Genomic DNA, 13980 nt, shown 5'->3' with positions numbered 1-13980 from the left:
TTTAAATAGAGATAGGCACAATTCTAATCAGATTAGACTTAAATTGTGATTTAGCTCATGATCAATGTCTAATCGGTGTCACTATATTAAAACTTATTGTGACTCTTTAATATTTAAACAATACTTCTTTACAATCCTTCTTTTCTTAGGTTATTATTTTTCTTTTTTTTTAACATTATTATTTATAATTCAATTTATCCAAACCAAGTTTCAAGTTAGTTATTTTAAACTCGATTCAATCTTAAATTGACTTGAATAACATTCACCCATAATCATAAAGACTTAACATATGCCATTAAATCCTCATAAGTAATCATCAAAAAAATTATATAATTAAATATCTTTTTATTTTTAATTCATCGAAGTAATATCAATTTTATGATTATATTATTAAGCCTTGAGTGTCATTAATTTGATTAAAAAATCCTTATTTATTTTATAAATATAATATAATATAGTTATCATATCTATATCTTGAAACTTTATAATATTTTGTAAAAGTACATCCGTTAAATAGAACAAAGAGTGGTATGACATCAAAGTAGAACGTGGTGGCCTCTAACATTTTTATGAACCCAATTCACTTTTCATGTAATATTAAAAATAAATATTAAATATTTACATTTTGTCACACTATCTTTCTCAATTTTCCACGGAGATCCCTACACTTGTCTCAATGCTATCTACATGATGATACTTTAATTTATGTTTTTTTTCATATGACAAACTATATAATATAATAATAATAATAATAATCTATACATTATTATTTTATTTTACAAGTTGAAATATACTTTATTTGAGATTTGACAGGCATTGACTTTGGCCATTCAAATGATTTGGTTGGATGAGGAGAATAAATTCTCAGACTATTAACTGTCAGGGTTACAAAGAGAGGTGGATTTGAAATAGGCCAGGCTCTACCGGCTTCCCTCAAATAATTCGGATTAGATGTTCGTACTTTGCTTAACCAAAAATTAATTATAATAATATTATTTTGATATATTTTAATTTAATTTAATTTTTTTAGATTTATTAACTTGATATAATATATAAATTAATTAATTAATATATTCTAATATAATTAATTAATTTTAAATTAAATATATAATTACATTACTTAACCATAAAATAACAGTAAAAGTGCATTTAAATTAAACTAAGGTCAGGTCAACTCAATTACCTTAAGAGACAATTTTAACATAAAAAATTACATTTAAATTTTTTAATTTTTAATATTATTATTTTAAAATTTAAATTTTCTATATTTATTAATTATTTATTATATTTAAATTTTAAAATAAAAAAACAAGATTTGAAGGACATTAATAAATACAATATTCAAAACTATTAAAAGTATAATAGTTTTTCACGAAAAGGTTGAAGTCAATTCAAGAGCTAATATCGGTAATTTGATTTACACATGTGAATAATACGTCATTAATTACCTATATTTTGTCATATAAATAGACTAAAACCCAAACCCAAAATTTGATACCCACAAACTCAACATAAACTTTCTTTCTTGCACCCTCTATGGTTCTTGTCCCTCTTCCTTCCTGAAAACCTCACGCCATTTTCATAAAAAAATGGAGCTACAGTCTCCAAACTTCACCTCCAATGATACCCAAAACCCTAAAAATGACCTTCCAAAACATGCCCACATGGAGAAAGATCAAGAGCAAAAACATCACTTCTTTGAAGACATAGACAGCAGTTGCTCCACTCCATACGTCAGTGCACCTTCGAGCCCTGGTCGAGGATCCGGTCCAGTTAATGGCGGATTCTATTACAGTGCTCCTGCTAGTCCCATGCACTTTGCTGCTTTAACACCTTCATATGCATACCCATCATCATCATCATCATCACCGAATAACAATGGGAGCAGTACTAGTAGTATTTCTCTGGCTCTCGGTTTTGAGTTTGGATCCGGGTCTGGGTCAACCGGGTCGATGAGTTCGGCTGATGAGTTGTTTCTGAATGGAAAGATCAGACCCATGAAGCTGTCAAGTCATTTGGAACGGCCTCAGGTTCTGGCTCCGTTGTTGGATCTCGAAGGGGAAGAAGACTTTACTGAGTCGAATCGAGGTAGAGATATAAGAGTTGTACGTGATAAATCCATGAGGAGAAGAACAAGATCTTTGTCTCCACTGAGAAGCACTTCTTCTCAGCTCAAAAGTGCTTCTTGTTTAGATGAAGGTAAAGATCAGAAGAGTGCTGAGAAGAATGAACAGTCAAGTTCTGCTTTTGAAGCAGCAGCAACATCAACAACAACAGCAGCTTCTTCTACTTCAAGATCATCTTCAGCTGGGAGAAGCTCAAAGAGATGGGTGTTTTTGAAAGAGTTTCTTTACAGAAGCAAAAGTGAAGGAAGAAGCACCAACAAGTTCTGGTCAACAATCTCATTTTCACCAGTTCTTAAAGACAAGAAATCCTCAAACTCTTCCACTGCAACAACAACTATTTCTTCTTCTCTTCAAGCTTCAAAAGTTCACCAAAAGGAAATTTCCAATCAGGGTTCAAGTGTGAAGAAGCCAGTGAATGGGATAGGGAAGAGGAGAATGCCACCATCACCACATGAGTTACATTACACTGCAAATAGAGCTCAAGCTGAAGAGATGAGGAAGAAGACTTTTTTGCCTTACAGACAAGGCTTACTTGGGTGCTTAGGCTTTAGTTCAAAAGGTTATGGTGCCATGAATGGGATTGCTAGAGCTTTAAATCCAGTTTCTTCAAGGTAATTGAAATTGTATAGATTTATATATTTTCTTCTTCTTATTTTCATATTAAGCTTCTTATTAAATCTCAGTTGCCTTGTATGAAGAATGAATATTAATCTATCTATTTCCAAAAGCTTAAGATAATGTGAGATCTTTGGCTTCTTCTGGTATGCTGCTGTTACTCAAAATGGACAGATTATGAAGCAATATGTTGAATTATTGACCCAATAATATGATACAAACTTTGAGATGGCTAGCCCTATTATGGTAGGTGGTGGAGGAGGCCCCCATAGGAACCCACATTTCCATGAGGATGCCGCCTCACTGACCCACAATTCCAGAAGAGAATTTGGTTGTATTTTCTTGGCTCAAGCTTGTGTTGCATGTGCACTCAACATTAGTTTTTGTATCCATGAGATGTTTGTTGAGATATTGGGAAGATCTTGAGGTTACCCAACTAGCTTTTTTTCACTTGATCATTTTCTTTTATCATTATTAATGCAAGATCTTTGACTCAATAGTCCAGTTCATTATTAAGATATTATTTATTTTAGATAAATAATTTGTTACAATTTTATTTTTAAGTTTTGCAATCCAAAACATATTTTACATACAAAAACTCAAAATTTATTTAATCAGTTTTGTTTTATCATCTTCAAATGGGATTTCGATACATATTTAGTATCAATTAATATATGTTGTTGGCAAATGGTTGGATCTTATATTATATTGGGGCATTATGTCTCCTAGACATTGACATAAAGCAGCTTAAGATTATGAGCTCAAGATCTCATCCCAAACAATTGCCTCACCTCTTTTTGGCTTCTTCCTTTTGTGTTCACTTCTTCATCTTCATCACTTTTACCATCTGGGAATAGAGGGTTATAGAAGTTCAACCATTAATATTTATTAATATGAACCAGCTACCTTTGCCTGCCATCTATAACATCAACTTTTATGTCATTCATTTACCGACTTCTGCAATAAAATATAACAAATTGAAAACAAAATTTTCAATTAAGGAAGGATTCGAATAAAGAGGATAAATAGTTTTATCGGTGTAGTCAGAGGAGGATTAAAATCAAGATCAAATTCAAATTGGGTTATTAAACTGAAACACTAACCCAAATTTGGCTTGAATCGAGATGAACCCCAATCCAAGCCTAGCTGGTTAGGTTTGAATCCTACTATTTCCAAAGACAACCAAACAGGAGAGCTAGCCTGGAAGAAGATATCAGGAAATCTTTCTTATTCTTTTGGATTGTTGAACTCCAGTAACGTGGATATAAATGTTGGTTACCAGGATAGTTCAAAATTTTGAAGGGAAAGCATTAACTATAAGTACCAGATTTAAATATCTGCAGGCCCCAACCCCATTAAATTCTCAGGTGATAGTGGCCAAGCAACATCATCCATGCCTGGACCCAGCTCCATTATTGTTCATGGGCTATGTTTTTCTCCATTTCTGTGTTCTCTCAGGAATCATCATTGCCTAAGCCATGGGTCATTCCATAAATTTTAAAGCTCCCTTTTAAGAAGTTTATAAGTACTAACCAAATTGTTTTTAATACTAAAATACTGATACACAGCTTATTAGTTTGATTTAGCGTTAAGCAGATGTTGCTCCTTTTAAGAGTCCATATAGAATTTGTAGATATTAATTTGAACGGCACACAAGAAACTATATAAAGTTATCAAGTATTATTCATTTTGATCTTCGTTGGTCTAATAGATTAAAATATATCTTACAAAGAAAGAGACAATAAATTTATATTGATCAAAGTCTCAAAAATAAGATTTAACTTATATTTTTTTATACATAAATTCTTTTCTGTTGTCATTCAAATTACCTCTTTGAAGTTCATTGCTCATGTTATTGTAACTTAGATATACACATCTCTTGGATGTAATATTTTTGGCATCAAAGAGGATTGTTTTCAAATTCCATGGAAGCATTATTTTTCTAAAATGCACCTGCTTAGTTGTAAAAAGGACTTCCTACCTCATAAACTTCACAGATACTAAAGCCGAGACATCTTTCCCAGAGGATAGTATACATGAGAGTAAAATGACAACACAAGGATACTAAAAGCAAGAGCCTTTAGACAGCAGCTTTATCTGAAGATAACAGAGTTAAACACTTGAGACACTCTTAAGGACACAAGGCATCTTGGAAATGAAGGTACAACACAGAAAATCTTATGCAAATGGAAGGTGAAAATGATGTAACACGTCACATCAGATCAGTGACTATAAAAGCCGCTTCTTTTGAACAAGTTCTTATTTGAATAAGCACACAATCAAAAAAGGCTATGGTTTCTAGATTTGCCAAAAAACTAGGACCTGGTGAAATTTTTTATCTGACTGTACAATCCCAATTCACCAAAGCTCTGGAATCTGGTGAAATTATTTGTTTGTTTCTTTCACAGCACAACACTACACAGCTAGTGAATGACATTTCATCAGAGCAGGAGTTCAGAACATCAAGTGGGACAATTGGCCCAAAATCACACTCAATATTCACGTTGGTGCCTTGATGGGGAGAATATAGCTCTTTTAAACAAATCTTCTATCAATAAAACACAGGAAAAATGTTTGATATTTTGACAGTAAACAGTGAATTATTAAGAAAGACGAGAAAAATTATCTAAACAGAAAAACTCTGATGAAAAATTGCTAACAAACCTTTGAACTCAAACTAAACTAAAGCTTCTGCTCAAATTCAACAAATTGACTCAGACTCAAATCCACCACCCCTTAATTGTGTTTTTTAATAAATAATCTCAACTTTTTTCAACCAGCATCATTAAAATGATGCGAGGGTAACAGATATTCTTCCATCAGTCTAAAGACAAAGCTAGATTCAATAACCCAACAACCATAGAAACATTCACCGGCAGACCCTTCCATACATCAACAAATAATAATGAAGTACAAGGTTCTTGATAAAGATGTTATATTTAACTGAAATATGCATTTTAGTAATCATGCAATTGTAATATTTTTAATTCAACAACAGAAAAATACATGTTTTCTCTGTGATCCTTGTCACAGTTGCTATTGATCAACGCAAGTAACAAATATTAGTACTAGCACAGTAAATACGTTCAACAAACCAATACAACCACCAGAAAAAAATGTGTTGGAGAAGTAGCAATAGTGCCTCTTCAACAAAAATACTCCTGAAACTATCCATTCAGTATACACTTAGCAAAAGATTATTAAGTATGCTGAACGAATGACTACCTAGTCATTGTATAAGTAGGCACTGAGCAAAAGGTTGTTCATCTAGTTCTTATGCGAGTGGGCATCAGACTGGAGGAACTTTGCATATTGATCAGCCTTCTGTCCAGTTTTGTGGTCATAGTATTCAACCACTGCAGCTCCGGCTAATGCAGCTAGAGTAAGGGCCTGAGCATGCAACCTGCAATTAAATTTATAAATGGCAGATAGTTAGCTAGTTGAAACAAATACAGCAAAACCTGAAATCTAAAGCACATACAGAAATGTGTAACATAAGGCTTTAGGACACATGACTGATAAAGAAGGTCCTGGATAACTCTTTGATATAAATTCCAAGCAAAAGCTTCAGTCACATCAAGAATTCAACCGTATGTATTCCTAGGAAGATAATGGTTCAAGAACTCAACAAATAACAAAACGAGATTGGTTCATTATGCCTCGCATTTCAACCTACTAGTTAAAGGCCTCATCAACTTTGTACTTCAACCCCCCTAAACCTGTTATTTGGGTTAAAGACCCCTAAGATGATAAAAGGAAATAAAACATGTTGCCTCTTAACAAGCTTTGCAATTTGCAGGATACAAAAAGTTAGCATTATCATTTCTTCAAATCACCTTCTCTACATCTTTCATACAAGCATGCACAAACTGAAACAGACATCTCATTAAGGGTCACTGACAAGCCACAACCATTATGCTTCCTGATGAAACCAACAACTTGTCCATTCCACAACCAATCAGATCCCCATTTCAAGACTTCCATTACATCAAGATACAAAACACCTTGTCTAGTATGGCACAGAAAATTGTTCAAATTAGGAGTTTATACTAGTCAAGTTTTGCCTCAGAACAATGTCTATTAGAAACTATACCAGATTTTTAAAAAAATAAAAAGAGTTAAAACAGACGATAAACAGGCAATTCAAATCAAATCCTCTTCAACCTAAACAAAATATGAATCATTCTATAGCCAAAAAGACTTGGGCTATGAATGATATGAAAAACACTTTCAAGCCAAAAACTTTCCACACATCCATTTCACCAAAGAGATATAAAACAGTTTGATTCATGAACATATTAACAGACCCTTAAATCTATTGAATTTCTCAGATACTCAAAACTTTCTCTTCAGACATTCTCAGCAGCCAAACACACATCAATTTTGCCAACTCTTTCTCCACATCTAATACAAAACCTACCCATTGAAATCAACAATAAAAACAACTAAAATTTTCACCCAAACAAAACAAAAAGAAATTAATAAATAATTTATAACAAAAGGATCAAGCTTTACCTAGCATGTATGATCTTGACGCTGGTTTTCATATTCGGCTGAGACCAATTGTACGCGATCGAGCCCGTGATCCCACTCAGCCACAAACACCCTTTTCAACGAAATAATAAATAAATCAATAAAAATAACTAATAATCCCAATATAAAAAAATCCCACATCGTAAAAACCATATAAAAAACTCACCAACGGTTCTGAGCTTGTGTTCAACAACCCATTCCCTCAAAGATTCGAGCTTTGACTTAGAATCCGCCATTGCCTAGAAAAAATGAAAGAGGGTTGCTTTTGTTTTGAAAATTTGTGATTGTGAGAAGAGAGAATTGAAAGCGGAAGACAAAGCGTATTGAGATTGTGAAGCTCCTTATAAAACGGTGGCGGGCACAAATAGGTGGAAATGCGTACACAGTTTGACTGCCTTTGTTTTGACCGTACACGTGTCCACCGTCGCATATGCCACGTGGATTTTAAGTCTAGCTGTCGTTTCCCGTGTTTGAATCAGTTTATTTTTTAAAAGTTATTTACGGAGAATTTGTAACAAATTTTCGTTCTCTCTCTTTTTTTGTTTTTTTTTTGGTTTACTTTGAATACACAGTTTATCACATAATCTCATTTATTTTAGTTAAATATTTTAAATATAATTATTTTAAAATATTTTTATATTAAAAATAAAAATATTATTTTCTTAAAAAATTAATAACAAAAAATAACATATTACAATTTCAAGAATAAGATATAAAATTTAAATTATATGGGTATTTTTTAAAGATGATTCTCCCCAAATTAACATTAAATTATTTTTTAATATTTGTATTTATTATAGTGTACCCAATATTTTACTCATATTTTGCTTATTTATAAAGAGATTATTTTTTCAAGTAGCATTAATTAGTAAGTATGTTTTAGCCTGGCCTTTAAAGTTTGTATAAGAGGAAAAATATGAGGACAAATTTTACACACTCTAGATATACAAAGTTTCCTTCCAGGCTTTGGACTCTCCACCGTCACAAAATCATTTTCAAATTCTGCTTCTGCCATCCAACATTTGATATTATTTCATATCCTCAAAGGCAAAGAAACTAGAGGAAGCCAAATTGTTCTATCACATCTCCTGTGGCTGCGAAAAAGGATTGTTCTGGAAAGCCACTCTCACAGTTTTTTGAGTCTGTTTTAGACTCCAAGCATTATATATCATTTCTCAAGCATACATAATTTTGGTCTCAGTCATAGTAGTGTTAAGTTTGATGCACCAAAATAGCACCAGCAAGAAATTATCTATGACTGATTTTGCGTTAATGTCCTCTCAGATCCATGCCTTCGTCGCAAGCTGCTGGGTCTAATGCCTGGATCTGAGCCACTGGCAGTCTGATGAAATCCACCCCAACTGGAATCTCGGTCAACCTGGTTCATGGAGAATGACGGCAAAGAATCTCTTTCCCATGCATGGAAACGACTTGACAGAAGATTGTCCGCTTCTTGGTAATTACGGCCTGATGTACCTGAAGGAAAGAAATAGAAGCCACCAGTCTGATCTGATGACGAGGCCACTGGCCCCACTTGTGGTATACCTCTATGACCACTAGATCTTCGACTGCCAGGGATGATGGGTGTCCGCATAGCTGGCGAAGACTGTTGATAGTATGCCTGAAGAGCCTGAACTCTGTCACGTGCTCGGGTATTGCTGCCTGGATATGGAGGTATCATAGAAGAAGCAACTGAACTTCCAGCTCTAGCACTGGACATTTGAAAAGAAAAATATTTTTGCTAAGAATCAATGCGACTATAATTTAACTGAAACATATAATTCAGTAAACAGCGGGGGAAGGGAGATTCTAATAAGATGTTATTAAGGTAAATATTCAGACATTCAAGCACACATTACCGTACACAACAATAAACATTGAAAACCAAACTCTGAAAAACCAAATCCATACACCACCAAGAAATTTATGACATACCTGTGACCAACAAGGATCGGTTGCATAAAAGATCCTGATCTTGGTATATCAGATGTGGTCCTCGTTGACCTCTGAGTAACAGGTGGAATCGAAGGCTGATCACCACTAACAATTCGACTACTGGATGTAGAGAAGGGAGAAGAATGCTGATCCCAAGTGTGATAATGGAGATCCATGGGAGGAAAACTATATGAAGTTGGCATCTCACTATGAAATGATGGACCATTCCAGGGATTGTTGAAATTAGAACTATCTGAAACACTTACACTGCTGTTTGAGGATGAGGGATGAATAGGTCCAAAATAAGCAATATATGGACATGGGTGAGTGGCGGATGACACAGCTGTGTGTTCGGCAAAGATAGCATGTTGTCCCAGTAGATCATGATCTGCATTACAAGATTACTTCATCAATATACTACCCAGAATGCCTTCCACCACTAAATCTTCTACATGAAATCTTTAGTTATGCATAAAAAGGAGGAATATCTTACATGCAGTTGAAGAAAATTCTCCTTCTCTGCAAAAAATATAAAAAGAAAACTTGTTTAGGAAAACTGAAACTAGAAAGAGCGAGAAATACCAAGCAGACCAAACCACAATGCCTAACAAGAAAAAAAAGAAGCCAAAATCATTGCATCAGTGGAAATTATTTCTTGGATACAAAATAATTTTACATGAATGTTTTTAGCCAGTTAGTACTTAGTACCATTACTAACAATCAGTTTTAATTTGTACCAATCTCATTTTTTCCAATCCCTTGATATATATATATATACACACAGAAAATATCATTGTTTAAATTCTGTTCATCCAAGATATGACAAAGGTTAAAAGATAAAACAACCACACCCAATTATGAAGCTTAGAATTTTGAAGCATAAAACAACACAGACTATTATTTTAAATTTTTTATAGGGAACATAAAACTTAGTATAGGGATAACAACACTTGAAAGTATCAAATTATCACTTTTTTTCTATTGAAAAACCAAACTTTATTTTTTCTAATTGAAGGGATTGAACTCTTACATTTTCCTATTTAAGGAATCGAGCTTTCAAAATTTTCTATAAAAGGGACCAAATTTTCAGTATTTCCTATTGAAGGTACTAAACAAACACAATAAGGATTACTTGTTTTGTTTTGAAAGTAATGTGATTAATTTGGTACTTTTAATAAGAAATAGTGAAAAGTTAGTCACCTCAATTGTAAAATCTGAAATTTTGGACCCTTCAATAGAAAATTTTGAAAGCTTGATCTCTTCAATAAAAAAAAACAAAGTTCAATTCCTTCAATAAAAAAAAAAAGTGATAGTTCAATACCTTCAAGTGTTATCCCCTTAATATATTAATAAAAAGGAAACCCACAAAGATTTAAGCTCTAAAGTGTGAGATTGTACTTACTCAAAGGATGAAGGTAGTCGTGTTAAGCTACCAAACGGACACCAGTGAACTCCAAAAGACTGCAAACCCATTTAGACACCACAATAAAGATGTTGAGTTATGTAAAGTTCAATATTATCAATATCTTGTTTTCAAAAACCCAAACACATAATGCACACAAATTCATAAAAGAACAACAAAGTTGTTTCATTTTCATAAATTTACTGACATAAAAGGAGAAAAATGAAATCATACAAAATTGACAAATAATCATAAATCAAAAGTCAGTATATATCAGTATATAAGTTATCAACATGTTGACACTCAAAGCACAAGCTGGTATAACAAATTCTAGCACATCTTCAGCTCATATTTTACAATCACTTGCTTCCTGAATAAGTCAAAGTCCCCGGAACTGTGGAAGTACTTGCAACTAAAAGCTATGCAGAATTCTCCAGAAAACATAGTTTAAATTTTCATGACAATACTGAGAGATTCAAAGATTATTACTGGTAAAAACACTAATACAAAAGAAATAGCTAAGGCATTGGTTTTATAAAGTAGTTTTAATTTCTAGGAAGGACTGATTTCCTAAATTGTTTGGCTGTCTGCGTCCAGAATTCATAAAGTCTATTACATTATTATCCTGTTTTCTGGATATATAGTTTGGTGAACAATGATTTTGACAATTGGATTTTTAAAACTTTGTTTCCGGTAACAATTAGCATTCTAGAATTTATTTTCATAACTCAAATGCAAATAGGTACAACATGTAAAATTGTTTTCCAAAAACACATAGCATTTATTTTATCTACTTTCTGTTTAGCCTCGACAGTCATGTGGTCAATATTACCATTCATTTACCCATTCACAATCCTAAACAAAATATCTACCTTATTTGGACAGGCGAACGTACTTCAAAGACTCAATAAGAAAGTTTCCAAGTCAGTATATATTGAAGCAAAGTCTTTCAATTTATAGAAAATTTACTTATTCTCTGAACCTTCTCAAGAAGCTAGCTTGGCAACTTTGCTAGGGCAGATGGTATTTAACGTTAAGTTTATCGGGACGTATATAAAAGAACCTTAAAAAGCAGCTTAAAGTACAAAATGATACTAGAGCAATCAGCCTGTTTATTCTTGTATGAGACCAGAATTAATAAACAATGCAAAACCTTGTGTGAATTGGAAAGTAAACCAGATAAAAAAGGAGTATGCCATCAACGCTGAATTAAAATTTTAAGAGTATGTGTGAAAGGATGCAATTCATTATGCGGGTAAAACGAGAAGGTTCAACCTATTGAATAAAAAATAAAATAAATTACAATAAAGAATGGAATCTCTAATAGAAAAAATGTTTTTACCATTTCAGAGTAGCTTAGATCATATAGATCTTCATCATGAGTCCAGTCATCCATGCTAAACTCAGGAAAGGAACGGCAACCATTTGCATAAAGCCATTGACCTTTCTCAATTTTCCGACAATTAGGGCATTGCATTGCACCCTTTATATTGAAGGCTGACCCAATGCAGTCTGAAGACAATCACGAATATAAGTTAGGAAATGGGGATGAAACGATTCTTATATATTCTAATTTTCATATTAAATCAATGTCCTCCAAAAGTTGAGAAAAGTTATTCTATAGTTTCAAAATTACATTCTAGAGCACACGATCTGAAATAAACCACATAGAAACTTCATGAAAACCTAGGCTGATGCACCATCCCTCAAAGAGGATAATATCAAATTCTATTATTTTATTTGGCAGACTAATAGCATTATATTATTATTATGTAATTCAAAACAATGAATTGCTGTACCTATTACCATCACTGCCAACAAACATAGCACACAAAAACTTAAACTCAATTCTTGCACTCAAGTCAGTTGAGGTCCCCCTAATTATTACACAAGGACAGGCACAACAAAAAAACCATTTCAAAATACCCCAACATGATCATGCTCCTATTTCAAACACCAACTTCTACCTATCTATGAACATTAATAATTAAAAACATCCATAACATGGTTCCAGTATTATACCAAACAACAAAAATAGGAACTGCAAACCGAACTAATATCCAACACGAAAACAGCAATCTTATTATGAAAAATCACTCATACTCTAATCTCTTCGTCAACCCAGCAAAATGTAACATTACAAACTAAATTCTAACATAGTCAAATGATCACAATGAAAATAACTTCCCTTAATGTAAGTTCTCATTTAGTACATGTCTGATATATGATAAAAAAATACACCACTAGCAAAAAGAGAAACGTAATCCATAAACAACATTTTTACATGCCCAGATCATCAAATTATCAAAAATAACCCCAGATCTCATCATATAAAATCCAATCCATAAAATCAACACAACCCAAAATACAACCTTAAACTCACCTAAATGAAATTGGTGGCCACACTGAAGCTTCGCCCACGACCGATCTCCATTATCGGTGACCAAATCAAGGCAAATGGAGCACGAAATGGAGCCAAACCCTTTACCACCGCTGTTACACTCACCTCCATCGCCGACTCCGTCATAAACCACCACGTCATCGTCTTCATTAGCCCCCAATCCCATAAATAACCAAAACCCCAAATTTCAAAACCCTAATTCGACAAAATCAAAATCAGCATCAACCCACCAAAATGACGACGAAGATAGACAAATTAGAGATGAATTACACGACTAGACGATAGATTGATAGAGAAATCAAGAGAGAGATGGTGAAATAAAATGAAAAATCAATAAAAATTTTGCCTTTCGTTTTTGTTATTGCCTTTTTATCATCTGTGTTTGAAAATTGTGGGTTTGGGGCCGTTGGATTTGGAGCCTGTTGGATTATTGTTAGGAAAAACTGCTGTCCAAATTATGAAGATGGACGGCTGAGATGTTTTGAGATGTCTTTGAAGACTGATTTTGGTTGACAGTGGTTGTTGTTACCTTGTCTTGGTCTCGGATAAGATTTTGTTTAGTTGTATTAATTCCCTTTTTTTTTTTAAACTAAAATTGAGTTTTAATTTTTATGAAATTCAATGAATCTTTTTATTGAATTTATTGTATTTTAACAAAATAATTATATATTTAAAAAAAAAAAATTTAACAATTGAATCTTAAGCTATGAAATATTTTTTTTATGAATAAATTAAGCTTGACAATTACATTTCACTGGACAAGGTCAAAATCAATCCATCTCAATTTCTTTTTCTCGGTTGCTTTCTTCTATCGACCAGATGGATTGGTTGGACATATTTATATTGAGGATATGATATAATTAAATTTTTTAAATGGGCTTTAGTCAAATTATAATAACCGTTAGATAAAATAAATTAGACTTGATGGTTAAACCTTAATCCAAGTACAATTTACCTATTTTCAATTG

The 13980-nt window shown here is 32.9% G+C and overlaps 3 protein-coding genes across 3 annotated transcripts; 1 reads left to right on the top strand and 2 right to left on the bottom strand.

Moving 5' to 3' along the window:
- The first annotated feature begins 1502 nt into the window (after positions 1–1502).
- Positions 1503–2890, top strand: LOC123206113 (uncharacterized serine-rich protein C215.13-like). Its single transcript, XM_044623248.1, has one exon. It carries the CDS (start codon positions 1590–1592, stop codon positions 2739–2741), a length of 1152 nt encoding a protein of 383 aa, XP_044479183.1. The 5' UTR covers positions 1503–1589; the 3' UTR covers positions 2742–2890.
- A 2769-nt stretch (positions 2891–5659) lies between these two features.
- Positions 5660–7619, bottom strand: LOC123199693. Its single transcript, XM_044614736.1, has 3 exons — positions 7441–7619; positions 7257–7347; positions 5660–6144 (listed from the first exon to the last, which is right to left on the bottom strand). Exons 1-3 carry the CDS (start codon positions 7508–7510, stop codon positions 6009–6011), a joined length of 297 nt encoding a protein of 98 aa, XP_044470671.1. The 5' UTR covers positions 7511–7619; the 3' UTR covers positions 5660–6008.
- A 664-nt stretch (positions 7620–8283) lies between these two features.
- LOC123209219 (E3 ubiquitin-protein ligase RFI2) lies at positions 8284–13426 on the bottom strand. The gene is made up of 6 exons (XM_044627088.1): positions 12995–13426; positions 11954–12123; positions 10612–10670; positions 9703–9728; positions 9210–9597; positions 8284–8986 (listed from the first exon to the last, which is right to left on the bottom strand). The coding sequence occupies exons 1-6, from the start codon at positions 13176–13178 to the stop codon at positions 8527–8529; spliced, it is 1287 nt and encodes a 428-aa protein (XP_044483023.1). The 5' UTR covers positions 13179–13426; the 3' UTR covers positions 8284–8526.
- Between the last annotated feature and the right edge of the window lie 554 nt (positions 13427–13980).

This window comes from Mangifera indica, chromosome 2, assembly GCF_011075055.1.
Source record: "Mangifera indica cultivar Alphonso chromosome 2, CATAS_Mindica_2.1, whole genome shotgun sequence".
Taxonomy (NCBI): Eukaryota; Viridiplantae; Streptophyta; class Magnoliopsida; order Sapindales; family Anacardiaceae; genus Mangifera; species Mangifera indica.
The sequence above is the reverse complement of the archived record's forward strand: the minus strand, read 5'-3'. Positions and strand labels throughout refer to the sequence as shown.